Source organism: Cuculus canorus, chromosome 10, assembly GCF_017976375.1.
Source record: "Cuculus canorus isolate bCucCan1 chromosome 10, bCucCan1.pri, whole genome shotgun sequence".
Lineage (NCBI taxonomy): Eukaryota > Metazoa > Chordata > Aves > Cuculiformes > Cuculidae > Cuculus > Cuculus canorus.
This window is the reverse complement of record NC_071410.1, coordinates 18,239,233-18,257,229: the sequence shown is the minus strand read 5'-3', so window position 1 is coordinate 18,257,229 and position 17,997 is coordinate 18,239,233. Positions and strand designations below refer to the sequence as shown.

At 44.2% G+C, this 17,997-nt stretch overlaps 1 protein-coding gene across 3 annotated transcripts in view; it reads right to left on the bottom strand.

The window, feature by feature from the left end:
• AMOT (angiomotin) overlaps nt 1–17,997 on the bottom strand; it is a 64,723-nt gene that overhangs the window by 4,431 nt on the left and 42,295 nt on the right. For all 3 annotated transcript variants that reach the window (XM_054075489.1, XM_054075488.1, XM_054075490.1), the window contains exons 7-12: nt 16,418–16,563; nt 5,869–6,018; nt 5,290–5,480; nt 2,697–2,819; nt 1,807–2,039; nt 757–981 (exon numbers count right to left, since the gene is read on the bottom strand). In XM_054075489.1, coding sequence (XP_053931464.1) covers nt 757–981; nt 1,807–2,039; nt 2,697–2,819; nt 5,290–5,480; nt 5,869–6,018; nt 16,418–16,563 — 1,068 coding nt within the window. The remainder of the gene's footprint in view (nt 1–756; nt 982–1,806; nt 2,040–2,696; nt 2,820–5,289; nt 5,481–5,868; nt 6,019–16,417; nt 16,564–17,997) is intronic.

The window sequence follows — 17,997 nt, the reverse complement described above, 5'->3', positions numbered from 1 at the left end:
GCAGATTTTCACCACAAAACCAGTTCCCCTGTCTCACTCAATCCCCATTAAATAGCAGAGCACAGGCAAGATGCACAGCAGACCAGCCAAATTCACTCTTCCATAAAGAACAACATAATTGTAACATGTCTGTAAGCAGAAGAGGCAAAGTTCTGTAATCTGCATTGATTTGGCAGAGTGGGCTGGAAAATGAGCAGCTCTTGCCAGCTTGGAGCTCTGTGGGAAGCAAATTCAGCTTCTGTGACAGTCACTGTCAACTGATCTGCTTGTGTCAGTGCTGAAGTTGGTCCTGCGACTGGGGCAGTACAATAACGACGCAGCTTCACCACAACAGCTCCTTTTCCTTCACCCTCCCCTTTGTCTGAGTCCGCTTTGTTTTGAATACCCACTCAAATGCAATGGCCATTTTCTACAGCCCATTTTCATACAGTTTAAATACCGCATGCTACTCACAATTTACTTTGGGGTAGACACCGACCTAAGGGCTATCCTGAGGATTGCATATCACTGCTCCACTTCTTAAATCTCGCTATATCTCTTTATCCGGTGTGTCTCTGCTTACACTACCACTCTTGAGGCTCTTTTTTTCCTTCAGAGCATTTAAGACCCCACAGAACACTGTCGAGCTTGACTCTGAAATCCATCTATCCTCACAAAAACTAAACCCAGTCTCCTGAATGCAGAGCCTGCCTTACAGAGCGGAACTGATGGTGAGTCAGTGGCAGGGGCCCCGCTGGGAGAGCAGCTGAGCTTTACCTGTTTTATCTGCGCTGTAGGCCAGGCTGGTGCTGGGGAGTCGTCCTGCTGTGGGAGCTGCAGTGGAAGGTGCAGCTTTGTTTTGTTCACTCCCTCGGTCAGTCTGGGTGCTGCAGTCTCTGCTGCCTGTTTTCGAGTGGGATGACAGCAACGGTGTGGAAGGAAGGACAGGAGAGGGAGTGGAGGGAATGGATTCAGAGCGATATTCTGTTCCCAGCAGAACACCTTTGTGGGAAAAACAAAGAAAATTTCACAATCCCAGAAAACTAACTGGTATTAGTTCTGCATCCCTCTGCAGTACTTGTTCCTGAATCTGGAAAGTCTGTGTGCTTCAGCAGACAGCACGAATTTACCATTTTATAGCACCTTTCACCACTGGCTGCTGAAGTGCCTGAAGAACAGCAGTATCCTCATGTTGCTACATGCAAATATACACAAGTGAGCACTAACACTTTACCTTCCTGTCTCTAAGCGTTGGCCCATCTATGGAGGGGTAAATCTGTGCACTCTGAAATCAGATGCAACAGATTCTCATTTACATTTCAGGGTGTTTTTGTTTCACAGTAAGGGCCTTCAGGCATAACTTCCCCCAAAAAAACAAAAAAGTCATCTAGGATTTGCTTTGTTACAACTCATTTTCTCCGAACAATGGTGTTGAGCCATTCTAGGCAAGAGTCGTGTTAGTGCAGGCACCGCAGGACAGCAATCCTGATTAATATCTCTTCTCCTATTCAAGGAGACTTTACACCCTCAGACAGCTGTAACAACCCAGATGAAAGCAAGCACCTGGGAACTATCTCTCAAGTACCCCAGCAGTCAGGTACCAAATTGGGAATAAAGGCTAACATATTTTAATGATACAGCCTGGACATCAGAGGTCCCAAAAGTGATTAAAACAAGCAGCTGTTCCAAATGTGTCCCATCTTGCTTGCAGTCAGCTTTACCGCATGCTTGGCCAGCTGAGCTGTTTGTTCAACACACCTTCTTCCTCCTGCCTCCCTTCTAAAAGTGATTTGTGTATCTGAATCGCTACTGTTATTTAAAACTTACCTAGACTGCCTTTCCAGCTCTTGTCCTCCCTCTTCTCCTCCAGGATGGGAGTGCTGCTCAGTGTTGATGAGTGGGACAGCAAGCCTGAGCCAGCGTTTGATATCGACATCAGCGACTTGGCAGGTCTCATTGAGGAGAGCTGGTCTGTCTTACCAGGCTCTTTCCGGGAGCGCTGCTGCAGGACTTTGATCATGGCATCCTTCTCAATGATCTGAGCGTGCAGAGTCTTAATCCTTTATGAGAAGTACAAAGAATAACAATGTACTGGTACTCCCCTCTCCTTGGACTGAGGCCTCAGCGCCCCCATAGCTATGACTAGGTCTCCCTCAGGTACTCGGGAGGCAGAGAGAGGATGTAAACGAGCTTAGCGCACCGAATACTGGCTGCTCACCGGCCTACTGGAGCAGACCATGCATGAGAGAGTGGCACGAAGATACCCACCTGCTTTTGGTAACTGGAACCTGCTCTAAATAGCCATAGAGCTTTGGGGCTTTGGGGCAAGGCTGAGAGTTATGGACAGGACATGAGACCAACAGAAAGAGGAGGATTAACACACTCTAGGGAGTCTGCACTGGACCTAACCCCAGGGAAAGCAGCTCTGTGAGGCTTAAGAGGCGGCTGGAGCCTGGGGTCTGACGAGGATGCCCGGAAGAGAGAAGAGGAACAAGCTAGATGCAAAAAGTCTAAGATGACTTTTTTGCATTAGCCCTCAGTATCAAGACAGGTTTTGGATTGCTATGTAGATACTTCCATGGCCAAATGAGTGTCTGGCATCTACATGGTTGCTCTTGTTGAAGACACAAGAATTTCTGGTTCTGAGTCATCTACTTAGATCATTAATTTAAAATCCCTCTCCTAAAGACGGTAGATAGTACGCAATCGCGTTTTACCTTCCCTCCATGTCGAGACACCTCCTGTTGGCAAGCAGGATCTCTTCCTCCTCCTTCTGAATGCGAGCTTCCAGTGAGGTGTCATAGCTAGGGTTAGGTGAGTGGCTGATCACTGTCGTATCCCTGCAAACAAGCAGCAGAGCAGATGAAGGACCAGCTAAGTTCAGTGCTTTCTTACCTAGCAGCACAAAATTCCTTCTCAAAAGTAATAAACAAGAATACTCACATTTTTTTTTTTTAGTTTAGGCTGGCTGAGTGTCTTCCAAAAACCCAGCTCCCAGTCTTAACGAAAGAAGGCTTACAAAAGTATGCAAGTCATTACAGCAACAGTCCATCTCATGTCCATCCCAGGCCAGTGTATAACCTAACTGATGCACTGTAAAATGATCCATGTGTCACACCCAAGGACTAGGCGAGGGGGAAGGATTGTATAGACCACTAAGTACTTTTCTTCAATTAAAACAGCGCAAACATCACTTCAGATATAAAGCTTTTTCCCAGCATCATACAAGGAATTTGAGTATCAAAGGGAACTAGGCATTGAAGCTGCTTAGGCAGTGCTAAGCAGCTTGGTCCAAAAAACTCAGAGTGGGCTGAAAACAGTTTTAGACTGATTCCACATAGTGCCTGATGCTAACACTGTCATAGTTGCTCAGTCCACTAACCAAAACATAATGAGCATTTCATTCTACTCATTGCTGTTCAGCCAGAATGAAGCCACTGTGCTACACTCCATATCACTGCATGCCTCATAACACTAAGAGCATGTTACTGACAGAGCTATGCATCAGCATCATCAGAAAAAAACCACACAGAAATGTAGTTACCAAGCTCTGCAATTCATCCTAATAAGAAATCTGTTTTCTCAGACCAAGCAGGTCTAAGAACAGTCTGGTAAATGTATCTTTAACCCTGCACAAGCTCGGATCAGGAACAGCAAAGCTTCAGGGCGAAAGGCATAAGAAGGTCATTCATCGAAGAAATCTAATAAAACCCAGACTCCTGCCTGTGCCATAAAGCACCCTTCCGGCAATCTCAGCTTCCTAAGGGATACCATTTTCCACTACCAAAGAGAAGGGAAAGAAATTTGTGCAAGTGTAGATGAGGATAGATGTACATTAGGTATTAGGAAAACATGTTTTGCTGTGAGGGCGGTGAGGCACTGGCGCAGGTTGCCCAGAGCAATGGTGGCTGCCCCATCCCTGGAGGTGTTCAAGGCCAGGCTGGATGGGGCTTGGAGCCCCCTGGTCCAGTGGGAGGTGTTCCTGCCCATGGCAGGGGGGGTGGAACAGCATGGGCTTCAAAGCCCCTTCCAATCCAAATCATTCTATGGTTCTATGATATGTTGCTACTGAAGTTGGTGGAATCCCTCACAGTCTACCTTTTTTGAAGAAGATACTATAGGTACCAACTGCATGCAGACTTACAGAAGTATTGACACAAATGGAACAGTATTTTCTAGGGAAGAAGCAGCTAGAAGGAAATGGGAAAATAGAGGTTGGCTTTTTCCTGCCTAGAAGGCAATCTTGTTCATTTAACAAAACCTGAACTGGTCTAACACATTCCCTGTCATTCCATAATAAACAATAGACCGGACCCTTACTTATCAGCACACGCTCAAAATGTAACATAACCTTTAAGGACAAGCAGTAGCAAGAATCTCTGGGGAGGCAGGAAACAGTGCACAAGAAACATTAATACCCTAAAATAACAGCCTGCTTCTGAAGCAAGATGTCTTTAAATGCTAACACAGCAAATCTGCAACTTTACTCCTGCACTTCTAGTACAATTTTACGAGCTAGGAAGCCAGTCACGATAACATCCCTATTTGAATCTGGTTCATAAAACAATCTGAAATAAAACCTGCCGTCAAGAATCAGAAGCTAGTGAGCAATGAAATTATACGTAAGCAATACCTAATGCCAAAGAGTTGCACTCCAATAACAGCTCATTTGCCAACCAGCTGAAGCAGTTGGGCTTACTTACAGCCATAAGAAGTGTTTCTGTACAGCTGTCTTGGAATGTGAGCTTCTTACCAAATTTCAGACACCCTTCCCTTCCACCCCCACAAGCAGTGCTCTCCACACACAGCAGAATGTTTTGAGCAGAATTTCCTAGTAGATGTTTCTGGTTAGTAACCATGTTGAGGACAATACCACAAAGTAATCTGCAAAAACATTCTGGAGAACAAGTAATCCATTCAGGGTGAATGATGTGATTTGCCAAGCTTACCCCATCTCGCATGACTTCAGTGAGGACTGATGCCTGTCTGAAAAATAAAAGCCCAAACCCTCCTCATACATCTATTTTTGATCAACAGCTTCTAGGAATGGCTGAAAACAATTCTAATCTGGAAAATAGCTCCTGCATGTGGGGGAATATTCCCCTGGAAATAAAGTTTCTAACTGTGGGCAACTGCACAGCTCTCAGGAAAAGCAGCCAAGCTCCACTTGCATATAGAAGTATGAGAAGCTATTCAGACCGCATAAGAGGTATCATGGGAGGGTGGTGTGACAACATTCCTTGGTGGGAAATATGACATTCAACTGGAAAAAGAAAATAATCCCTGTACTATATATGAAGTTTCATTTACCTCTGTGCAGCTACAGTTGCAGCTGCATCCAAGGCAAACTGTCTCATCACACTCTCTTCCAGGTATTTCTGTTCCCACTTGGTCATGTCAGCTTCCAGAGCAAGAATCCTTTCTTCCTTCTCGCGCAGGAGTTCCATAAGCGCTGTGGCATTGTATTCAGAGACATTGGCAGCCTGAGATGTACCCTGACGCTGGTTTATAAAAGTGAAAAAAGAAGTCATCATCTCAGGACACATCTGTAAGATTCAGGGTCAGTTTGTCTGCTTTTTGTCTGAAGGACAGAGGCTGGTCCAGAGCAGCACTGGCGTAACCCCCTGAGCGAAATGCATTGGCCTATGCCACGTTGGGCAGACTAGGCGATGGTAGCCGTCTCCTACAGAGCTCAACCCGAAGCATCTGCAGAGGCAGTTCAGCCTCATTGCAAAAAAACAGGAAACAAGCCCAGATAATGCAAGAAAGGCCCCTTCTATTTTCCAAATATTGAAGCTTGAAAGTCATAAAACACTAAGCACTGCTCTTAAGAAGCAGTAGGGTACAGTATACAAGAAACTTAGCATAGCGCAGGGAAACAGTGGGTACCTGCTGCATTCGCAGAGATTCCAGTTCTCTCTCCAGCCGGGTCCGCAGCCTATGTTCCAGCTGTTCCCGTTTCTCACATGCTGCCTGCAGCTGAACCAAGGCCTGCTGCATCTTCTCCACCTTCTCAACATAGACCTGCTTCTTTTTGAGCTGAAACAAAGGAAGAAAATGCAACATAAGTTAAATAATGAGAACAAGTGAGTAAACTTCTGGCTTTCTGCAGAGCACAGAAGCACCAGTGCAAAGGATGTGCCCAGATGACTGTTGTTGGTGTGCCTCAGACAACTTCTCTGGACTCAGCATTCAGGACTTTCCCATCTCTGCTTTCCTGCTAGGTATATTCACTCTTTTTGGTCTCAGTGACCCCATGGTAATGATTGGAAAACTGAGGTAATTACCTGTTGCAAATAATTGAGAGCCACGATGGGCTAGAAAAGGGCATGTGGGTTCATAACAGAGTGTTGAATGACTTCAGGTTACCAAGGTAACTGTAGCAAAGACAGGGATTAGAGCTGGTTCACAAGTTTAGAACACTTTTCAGTGCAATATTGAAAATTGCTGGCAGTGTTTTTATGAGATTAACTAGAAGTGGAATCAAAACCTGCAGGATCCTATTCTAATCCCTTAACAACAAAATGATGGATAGGATCAAAGCATATCCATGGCCCGTGCTCTCTCCACACCACAGCCAAGTTTATTCCAGCAGTCTGGACACTCATCGCAGTCATCATAGCCCAGTGTGACCTGAGAGGTCCTGCTCTATTCCTTGCCCCTCCCTTCCATTCTCTTCCATCGTTCATCCTGCAAACCAAGCTGCTATCCTGCCTCACAATAAACAGCGGAAACTCCCACGCTGAGACCCCCAATAACTATCTTAGCAAGATTAACCCACAGATCAGGCAGAATAAAACCAAACTAACATATGAATTAGAAGGAGAAAACAGAATAAAACACACTTGGACCCAGTTCTGTTCTAATATATGGACACCTATGCACACCTACGGATATAAGCTTCTGTTAAGGAAAAGACTAACAATCACAATTAGTTGGCCTTCTGCACCAAGTCACAGAATTGCAGAATGGATTGGGTTGGAAGGGACCTTAAAGAAACCCTGAAATACAAAAACAGCTGGAAGAAGGCAACTTCTCCCAATCATCAGAGCCAAAGCGTAGAGAAGCACCAAAACGCAAAACACTCCCTTATGTGAGTTCAAAGAGCTACTCTACAGCTTCATGGAAGAAAAGAACACTGAGGCATATCAAAGACAAAAGACACCACTTTTGGCTCAGGAAGCCCTTCTTAGAAGCGGAAAGTATTCTGGGAGTGTATCGCTGTTTCTTGGCCCCATTCTAGTGTTCTCTAGGAATCTGCTGTGAGTTTCATCAGAGGAAGGATACAAGGCTTGCTGAGCTTTGATCTGAACAAGAGGAGCTGTTCTTACATCCCACCTTCCTTACAAAAAGGCCTTATTGTGTGTTTCTTCAAAATTTTCCCTTTTCAGACTCCCATTCCTTGAGGCAATCCTGAGACAGCAACGTGAAAGCAGAAAAACATCTCCAAACGCTATTAATCCCAGACATGGTTTCCTTTTCTTTTCTTCATAAAGCCAGCATTTAATCTCACAGCATGAATGTTGCCGCCCTAGAGGATTCTCCCCAAACAAATATTTTATAATAAAAGTTACAATAAATAGTGAGTAATACAGCCAAAGGCCTTCCCACCAGGGCATGTACAGTAGAAAGGGATTTTTATTCTTTGATTGCTCAAGATTTCAAGCTTTTTTGGGGTGGGAGGGACAAGAACATTTTAATACACCTTAATATTCCACCACTGCTGTACAGAAAATCAACAAAAATGTAATACTTATTAGATCTTTTTATTCCAGATCACAATGCTTAATAACGCTGATGTACGCTTTCTCAGACTCCAAGGCAGTGTATATTAACACGCTAGTTTTACACTTGGATTAACCACAGCTCGCAGCAGCTATGAAACTAGCCAGAAATGCTAAACTATGAGTCAGCATCAGAGCCTAGAAATGAAGAGCACCCAGTACCTTGATTTTGCATATGAGCTTACTGACCTGGACTAGAGTAAAGAACAATCTAATAACCTCATTAACAGTGAAATATCATGCATTTAGCTGAGTAACAATCTCCTGAAAATCAGCTCTCCTCCCCTTCTCTCCTCTATAAAAAATAAAGGAAGGACGAAGGGACATTTGGTCTCTTATTGCCTACCACAAAGCATTCACATTTCTGACATTTTTTAGCACACAGGTAAAATCCTCCTTATAAAAGGCAGCCACCGACAACACCTTACTAGTTTCGTAATTAATAAACCTGAGTATGCACATGCGTGGATTAACATTTTGGCCTGCATTCAAAGAATACCAAGAGCCCAGCCAAAAAAAAAATGAGGACACACAAATTCCACTGAAACATTCACTTTGAAAGTGCTCCCACCAGCCGAACCTGCAGGTGAAATGTTGCAACACAAGCTGTTGCGCAACTTAGCAGCACTGCCTGCACACGCCTACCTCATGCACCAGACCTAAAGCACAGGCACTGCTGGTTTTCCTCGGCTTTTCATAAAGGCAACTGGTTGGGTTTTTTCTCCTTCACAAAACACACTTCTGTCTTCCAGCACGAGGAAGAATTAGGACTGTTACAAAGTTTTGGGGTTGTGTGTATTTATTTAATAGCTTAAAACCAAAATTCAGGAATCCCTCATACAATTTCCAGGTTTTTGGAACACAGATGTTCAATAAGCTTTAAAGATATGTATGTGCTCCAAACAACTCAGCTTCCCTAATGTGTCTTTTGACACAATTAAATACAAGGTTCTTTCATTCCATGCACTCGCACTTGGTCAACCCACTGCATATTCTGGCAGTGTCAGTTCTTTCCAGCTCTGACAGCTCTGCTACTGCCAGTCTTTGTGAGGAACAATTTACCTTTCTGTGAACCAGGATTCTCCAGAAGCAGTAGTGATGAAGTCCAAGTTTTAGGTTTGGGGTTTTTTTTCATCTTTCTCACTTATCTGTCCTCTCAACGTAAAGAGGATCAGGAATAATTTCCTGAGTACTGTCAGGGTGCTGCAGACATAAGTGAGATGGTAGCAAGAAAAAAAAAGGCATCAGGCTGAGGCTTGTTCTTGGTCACTTGCTATGGATTCACCATCCTCCCTCTTCCAGCAAAGAACCAAAATTGGGTGCTGAGTGCCAAGGGCCACAGCAACATCTACTATAGGGGAGATGGCATCAAAGGATGCTGGAATTCTCTCCTCTGCAACAGACCCTGCAGCAAACACATGCTCTACGTAAGAGTTAATTCCTGAAGTTTTACAAGGATGCAGTCACGCCCTTCTGGATATAATTTTAAATAAATTTGACAAGATAGTAATTTTCCTTTTGATGGTACTGCATTTAACTAAGAAGCAAGCTCATGCTCACATAAACTATTGTAAATGTTTTGCCTTGAAGGTGCTCTGAAAATGCAGGGCATTTTATTCATAATAATATCTTTATTATAACACCTCTTTATGACAGGAAGATCTCAAATAACCTCAGTGCACGTCTGGGAGCACAGCAGAGCACTTCAGTTTGGCTGTATCCCTTCCCAGCATTTCCTATAGCATATGGCACAACTTCAACCACGTGCATATCTTCTCCAGGTCCCTTGTTGCCATTTGTTGTTGACCTAACCAGGTATCAGAGGTCAAGCTTTAACTCCATCAATAAGACTTTCTAATTCAAATTGTTCTAAAGAAGAGCAGCCACTCTCTGATTCACATCCATTACAATGCTTACAGAAACTCTGCAACAGGACTGAGGACAAGAAAAATAAAGAAGGCAAGGACTGACTTGGGACTCCGTAGAAATCCAGTACACAACAGTGCAAACTGATGGAGAGAATACCCATGGAAGATTCCGGTTTCCCAAACAAGTATTTCTGTTTTCATTTTTTTTTTCTCTATCCCTTGTCAAGACTGCTTTCTGCAGTTGAGAGCCGGCTGGGAGAAGCAGGATACACTTGGGATTCAGAGGCTTCCTGCTCACAAGAGTCTGGCTGACCTGAAAAGCAATCTGTTACCAAGGTAGTCAGAAAGATTTACTGCCTGAAAACGCCTGCACACCAACATCCCTGAACTGCAGGGCTTCCAGCAATGGAAAATGAATCAGCCACTCTAAACACACAGGAATGAAATGATTAAACAAATTCACTAAACCTAGCAAACTGAAACTAGTACTCAGAACCTTTCTGCAGAAGAAAAGATTGCCTAAGACAACATAATGCCAGGCAGCAGGCAACCTGCAGGTTTCTCTGCTACAGAGAGCATTTGCATGGGCTAAAATCAATGGCTGAGGACAAAGCGCTCCTGTGAGAAATAGGGACATTTGAGTATTACCTCAACTGCCCAGCAGAAAAGGGATTAACATTCTAAAAGCTAAACAAATCCCGTTCCTTCATTTGATGTAGGCTTCTCAGCAAAGTCTTCCACAAACCATGCAATCTCTTTCAGAGATCCCAGGTCCTCGCAGAACAGGAGCTCTGAAGAGGGCATACAGGTTTCGCACACACAGCACGGGGAGCAGGAGCATGCAGGAATGAGTAACTTTCACTGTCAAGTCACTAGAAGCAAGGGAGGAAGAGGCTATAACATTCTCCAGGCTGGAGCTGCCTCTGCAGGACAAATGCAGCCCTGGGCATAGCAGGTAAGGGGGAAGGAAGGATCTCCTTTTGTGAAGGGATTCACCGCTTCCAGATGCGTTACTCAGCAAAGAGCTTTTCTGGGGAAGAAGAGAAGTCTTCCTGCATAGCTAGCAATGATTCAGAAACTCTCCCAGGCATTCTAACAAACGCAGCCACTAAGCCTCTGCATCTTGGACAGCTCCTACTTCAGCAAATTGGTAACACTCGTCAGCATCTGCCTGTTCCCTATTTCTGATGTCTTCAAAGTCCTTTGTTTAATATATTCAGGGTGCTTTCATTATATTCTGGGTTTATCCTAAAGCTGAATCCATTCAGATGCAGCTCAATTTGTGTTTCCCCACAAAAATTTGCCTGCTATGGCAGAAATGTAAGAAAAAAAAAAAAAAAAGAAGACAAGCAAGCACATACAAACCACCTCTCCCTCTTGCAGTTGGAATATATTCCCCCACGATGCCTTTGAACCCTCAGTTTGTTTGAATTCAGGCCCAATAAAGTGCCACTGGTCTCAGCAAGAATTTATGTTGAAGTCATTTGGTAACACTATCCTCTTGCTAGGGAACAGCGTTTGTTACATGGGAATGTTATAATGCATAAAGTTGTCGCTCTGTGTTAAAATAAGTTATAATTCTCAAAGCCACCTCTGGAAAATTACCAACAGGCAGCCTAGGAGAGGTAGTGACACAGCAATAAAAAGCCGCTTCTGCGTTGTTGCAAGAATGCAGATCATGAAAGATACACACACATACCAGTCACAGGGAAGACAGGGAGTTTCCTCTCCACCCTATGCACCCATTAACGATAAGCCATCCAAAAAGTGTCCCTTTTAAAAGCAACTCTGTCCAAAAGGAGTATTTACATAGCTCTGAGAGCCTAAGAATTTTACTTAAGACAAAGCTGTGGAGACTGGGAACATCTTTTTATAGTCCCAGAGCAAAGACTGGAAACAGACAAGTGTTCAAGCACACAAACTCTCCTCTGGGTTTCCTTTGCCCTACAAGCCAGAGCTCTGGTCTGAAAGTATCTCAACCGCAGCATATAAAGTACAAGGGACGTCATTTGGAACTGAGAGTTTCTATACTTTCCCACAGACAGAACCCTCAGTGTTATCAGACATAGTGCACTATTTCTTCCCACAACAGCTGAGTGGGAAATATCTAAGATAATATTTTAGCTCTGATATCTAGTTTATGTTGAATTCTGATGGCAGAAATATCTCATAGCTTCATACAAGCCACTTAAAGAAAAGATATTCCACTCAAACTCCTTCCCTTCCCCAACCACGAATTCAGACCCATTAGACAGGATGTCTGGCTTCTCTTTCCATTGCAAGGTGTGTGCTGAGGGTGACAAAGAGTAGGTATTTATATCTTCTTAGTGGTAGTCACCATTTTTCAAAGCCGTCTCCTTGAGGCACCCATTAAAATAGTGGTTTGTAAAGTGGTGGAAAAAAGGAGTACAAGTCACACTGCTTTAAAGAAACCACCAACATTTTGAAGTATGGTCTTCCATGGCAGGACTCAACCAGGGTAAGCAGGAATGACCAAGTTCAATAGAAGTTCTGGAAATGCTTTTTCTTTTAAGGGTAGAAACAGTAGCAATTGAACCCTCTGCACCCAGCAGTTGTGGTTAGATAAAGTATTTGGCATCAGACTCCCTCATGCAATATTACAAGCCTAGTAAGCACTCACAGAAAGCCAGCCTTTACCCAGCATCCCAGACTGGTCAGGATGGTCCTTTCTGTAAATCCAGCAACTCTGCCTTGGGCCCAGAGCAAAGCAAAGCCATCTGCTCTGTTTGCTAAAGGCTCACAAGGTGAACGCTAGCAGATGTTGGTGAAAGCATGGTATCACGACTACTTTCAAAGCTGACACATACGGGCCACCTGTGACCACCTACAGCTGCCTACCTGCTGCATGTGGCAGCCACTCCCATGTTCACAGCAAAACTGAGACCATCAAGGCAACACGGGCTCTAATATGAGGCATTTTCATTGCTTTAGCTGCTAATATTATCCCTAACAATTTCTGACAGATATGTACGATTTTAAGCCAAAACGTATATTACCTCAAATGTATTCAATTGGTCTCAAATTTACTGCACGTAATGAAAATAATCTGAAGGTTAAAAACCAGACTAATGCTTCACTAGGAACACTTTCAATAAGCCGCTGACTTATGCATAACTGTGGAACACCTACTAATGGGAAGAATGAAAATGGAGAAGTGAAAATAGGGGTTAATTACTGGACATCTTCTTGTATAGTAGAGAAGCAGTAAAGTTTAAATATTGCATATAAAACATATACACACTTAGCAAGACTGTTTGTGGACATATTTAAGTTTGTTTTACACACTCGTGATCAATCACCGTTTTAGCACTTTGCAGATATAAACTCCACACTATCTAAAACCTTAATGGCAGCTTGCTCTAAATGTGAAGTCATTTCACCCCTGCTAACAGACCACGCAAACTATTCTGCAAATGCCTACTTTTGCTTCCAACTGCTTCACACTGTACTTCAGTATCTCCAAGATCATTCCTTTCTCCCATCACTTTTAGTATTCTTTTATCTCTTCCTTCCCTCTAACTTGGATGCTAAAATGCAATATATATAAGCGCTTTCAAAGCTCCACAGGAGTAGACAAGTATATACATTTTACAGATGGGTGGTTTTGCCCAAACTGGCAATTCAGGCAAAGGATTTTAATAAGAATCTGGAAGTTCCCATTCCAATGCAACATTTAAATTTGCTATAGTGATACACGGCTTATAGCACTCATCAGAATGGAAATACTCTTTTTATAAAGGATCTGGTGAATATAAGGCAGGGCAACTCTGCTTAATTGGAAGTCAAAACGGAAGGGGGAGGGGGAAGCTCAAAAACTTACATTACAGGATGCAACAACTGAAAATATGCACACACCCCCAGGCCCCGAGCCAGAGTGGCTGCCAGACTTCAGCGTAAGACACTCCACCCTCTTCTGCAGGACTAGTATGGAAATTCCTGACAATTACAGGGACTAGTAACTCAGATTAAGCTGGCAGGAATAAAACAACAAATTGACAAATTGTTCATATATCTTGGTCACTGAATGTCACTAATTTAGACCGATATTTGCAGTCCCTGTTAAACAGTGCCCTGAGCACTGAACAGCTTGCTTGACTGTCTTTAGGAGAAAGTTACCAAACAGCCTGGGGATCTGAGAAGTTCCCACAATTTAATACTAATGAGGCAATAAATGCTTTATAACGCTAAGTATTTCATTATTTGGGAAACCTACAAAAGCGACTCTTTACCCCTTCTGTTTCCCCTTATCCCCTCCTCGCCTCTAGGAAATAGCAGAGTTAATGCCTGTTCCCTCACTGAGATGCTTCCATATTTATCTACAACAGGAAGGGTGGCACTTCCTGTGCACCCTGGGATTCGAGCAAAGGTTGGATGCAAATGACTATTAGCCCTCATGCAACTGAGACCGGGTCCTGATTTCACTCTCTATCAGTACATGTGTGGGTTTTAGGATACTGTGCAGTTTAGCCCAAAGTTACTCAACTATTTTACTACTCTACCTAGGCAGAAATACTTTGTCACCGCACCGAAGCCAGTTCCAGTTAAATGAGTGAATTCTTTTGAATATACCCCATATAATTATTACCGCTAAAGGCTTCAACTTCACTGTGAGGGAGCCAATATTAGTGCCCACACAGAGGTTCAACCTAGCCAAGTGCTGGGGGTGTTCAGCTCCCGGCTGATCACAGCATCTCTACACACATCAACTCCAAGCATGTGAATAGTTCCAGGGAAACCAGAAGGATGTCCTGTGTACTTAAAGTTAGGCACATATCAGATTTTTAGTGTAATAAGACGCTGAAATCTGAATGAAATCCAAAGAGCTCCAATGCATCGCAGGATCAAATGACAGAATAGTTTGAGTGCCAAAGAGAATCATGCCGTGTTTAAATTACCTTATAACCTAACGCTCCCTAATCCTCTGAGCAACAAAGGTGTAAGTTAGCCTTGCCAGGAGATGCTGAAATTTTAGTGAAAACAACAGACTTGTCAACTGCGCATAAGGCTTAATGTGGCCAGTGATATTTAAGCATTCTGCTGACTCTGTTCTTCTTTTTTTTTAATTGTTATAGTTGTATTGCACAGAACCTGAGTCCACAGTGATGGTCCCCAGCCTGGCGATGCTAAATGCTGCACAAATGAAAACTGCCTGTCCTCAAAGCTCACAGCCCGAGTCGGAGCAGAGACAGCAGGCAGAAACACACCCGTAGGGCAGGCCAAGTGAACAGCCCCTGGGTTAGCATCAACAGTGGCCCTACCAACCACGTTGGGAGTATCACAGCAAGAGATGCTTCAAAGCGGCCTTGCCAGTGTTTGCAGTGAAGGTGAGGAGAGTCTGGGAAAAAGCACCAAAGTGCTTGTTTGGGATGGGGAGGAGGAGTAGTTGGAAATTGAGAATGACAAAGGTAGAAGACATCCTCTCAGCAACAAGGGAAGAAGAGAAACAGGGTTGGGTAAACAATGAGGGACGTAGAAAGCAAAGAGAAACTCCCTGAATTTGATGTGGTAGAGAAAGGAAAGGGAGGCAGAGCAGTGAGGAGAAAGGCTAATAACGTATGATGACAGGTAACCCTGCAACAACATCCTGAATGAACAGAGCGTATCTAGATGGAGAGAGACTGAGGGAGAGCTTCCATGAAGCTGAAGAGATTAGAAGAAAGGTACTGCAAGGGCCGAAAACTAAGGACACCAGGCAAAGAAACAAAGGCAGGTTCAGGGCAAGAGCTACTGAGGGAAATACAGAGCTTAGAGAAGAGCAGGATAAAATTAAGAATATAGTTACATCTGTACCTGGAAGAGGAAGAAGGCAGGCAGGATAAAACAGCAGGATATTCATTTTGTATTTGATCATTCCTCCTGAAGGGAGAGAGGATTAGGATAGAGAAGGGGGAGGGTTTGAGGAATGCCTCTGAAACCAGGAAGATGCAGGTGGGTATAGGCACTGTGCTCAACTGAGAGTGATGCTGAGTGCTAGCAGGAAGGAGGATGGCAGAACCAAAGAAGGAGAGAACAAATCTGCAGCAGAGGAAGTGTGCTTGGTCACGAGATTTCCTCCAGAGGCTCTCTATGGAGGAAGAGTAGGAGTAAAGGTAGCAGAGGCAGGGAGGAGGAAATGGAGCCTTTGAGAGGAAAGGAGTAGGTGGGAGGAAAGAGGACGGATACTATGACAGATACTATGACGCAGAAGGGCAGCAAAGTGAGAGCCATGTGCGAGAGGCAGGGACAAGGCTGCAAAAGAAACTGCTGTGAAAGCTGCCCAGCTAAGCAGCTCAGAAGCATTATCCCCTCTTGGAGAGGAGGAAAGAAAGAGAAAACAACCAAGGTCATGCCCAGCTTATTACAAATGCTGGGCACATACGGTGATCTGCACTGTGCACCACGATACCCTGGTGTAAGTGGAACACCTGGCAAGGAGACAAGCTGCATTCATTTGATATTAGTTAAAAGTCCATCCAGATCTGAATTTCTGCCAAGTTCAGGAGGTTGCCAGCGCTGGGATTTCAGATCCAGCCACTTTTATCACTTGAAACAAAAAAAAAAACCCCGAAACATGGCTGCTTAGACAAAAGTACTTCCAAGGAAATACAGATTTGTGGCTTATCTGTGCACAGTTCAGTGGTTTAGCTAACCAACACAAAGCTAAGCCGACATAAATAGCTTTGAAGAAAGCAGATTTACTTCTAATTTCCACAAGACAAACTCATTCCCACAGCCACTTTTACTGGAACCCAAGCTGCCCTAATTTCTCTCTCCCAGCCTCTTTACCTCCTCCTCCAGTTTCACCACCTTGGCCTGAGCATTGTTCAAGGCCTGGTCCCGAATCTCGATGTGTCTTCGTTGGTCCTCATTGGCGGAGCGTGCAGCAGCCAGTTCTATTTCCAGTTTCTCTTTTTCCCGCTGTGTTTCCTTGTCTATCAAAATAAAGTAAGAGTTATCAATGGACAGCATTCATCTCTAGCCAGCTTTCAGGAGTCTTTCACTCCGGAGGCAAAGGGAAGATTGTACTCCAACTTCTCACAAGACAGAGAACACAAATCTAGTGTTGGGGCGGCAGGGGAGCACATGGCTTTCAAGGAAGAGGAGGACTTGCAACCCCTGACAAACAAGCATGGTACCTTCAAGCAACAAAGTGCCACAACGCTAGCGAGAAGGAATAGAACGTGCATCACTTAGTACAGTTAGGTAATGTGCTCTGATTATGCAGACGGTTAGTGAAACCTGGCACCTCTTTATCTCTGAGCTTTCAGGAGTGGAAAACAAACTGGGTAATTTTAATATCCCAGGCCAGAGAGAGGAGATGGCAGACTCTGTGCCTGAAAAACTCTTGCTCCTTTCTTTCACACTGACGCCACAAACACGAAGGTTGCTCTGCCCAGGGTGTCCTCCTTCTCAAAGAGACACCCAGTTGTCCCACTTTGCTGGCACCGCCACCACAGGAGTCAGAGAACAAGTGAACAATGAGAACTCAGTCTTGTTCTACTGCCTCTAAAAATGAACCCTGGACCAGAATGGAGGCAACTGCATCTGTTCTGTCACTGGTCAAAGCCAACCTGCAGTTCAAAAAAGCCTTTTGCTTAGCACTGAGAGTTTGATGTTTTAAAGCCGCCCCAAGCACAGCAGCTGGTCCTTTTCTACTGTGCTCCAGAAAGAACTGGACCTAGTGGGAGCAGCTGTGCTGTGTGTTCAGGAACAGGGCAACTGCCTTCATTAAAAGTAAAATAATTTGGGACTGCAGAAATTATCACACAGGGGTGTAAAGCAAAGCCACAACACAGAGCTGGTGTCCTCTGTACATGTTGTCATTCCCAGCTCAAGCCAACCAGCTACAATGATAACATTAGCGCGCTTGCTGGATACATAACCACAGAATACTCCCTGGAGTGATCTACACCCAGCACTGATGACACCAGAGAAACTGCATTCCAGAAACCAGTACCCCACGACAAAGGAATGAGGACAAGGAGTGGAAGGCTTGAAAAACAGGAACTAGATCCTGGGTGTAAGGGTAGACTGAATATGGAATACACAGGCCCGTTTGTGCAAGCATGTGCATAACTATATTTACAGGACCGCAATTATTCCAGCAAAGAGCCAGGAGCAAAGCTTTAGCAACATTGAGTAGCTAAAGATTCCCTTCTGCTAGGGAATCAACACTACCCACACACAGGTTGCAAAACAAACCTGTCCACCAGCAGCACCCAGAACTCTGCAGAGCAAACCCTGACTGCAACTCAGAGCTGGGCTGTGACATAAGGTTAATGTCACCACTTGTCTACTCTTTTCCCTATCTCTCCCATCCCAGTATTTCTCCTCCACCCAGGCAATGAGTTGCTTACAGTGTCAGC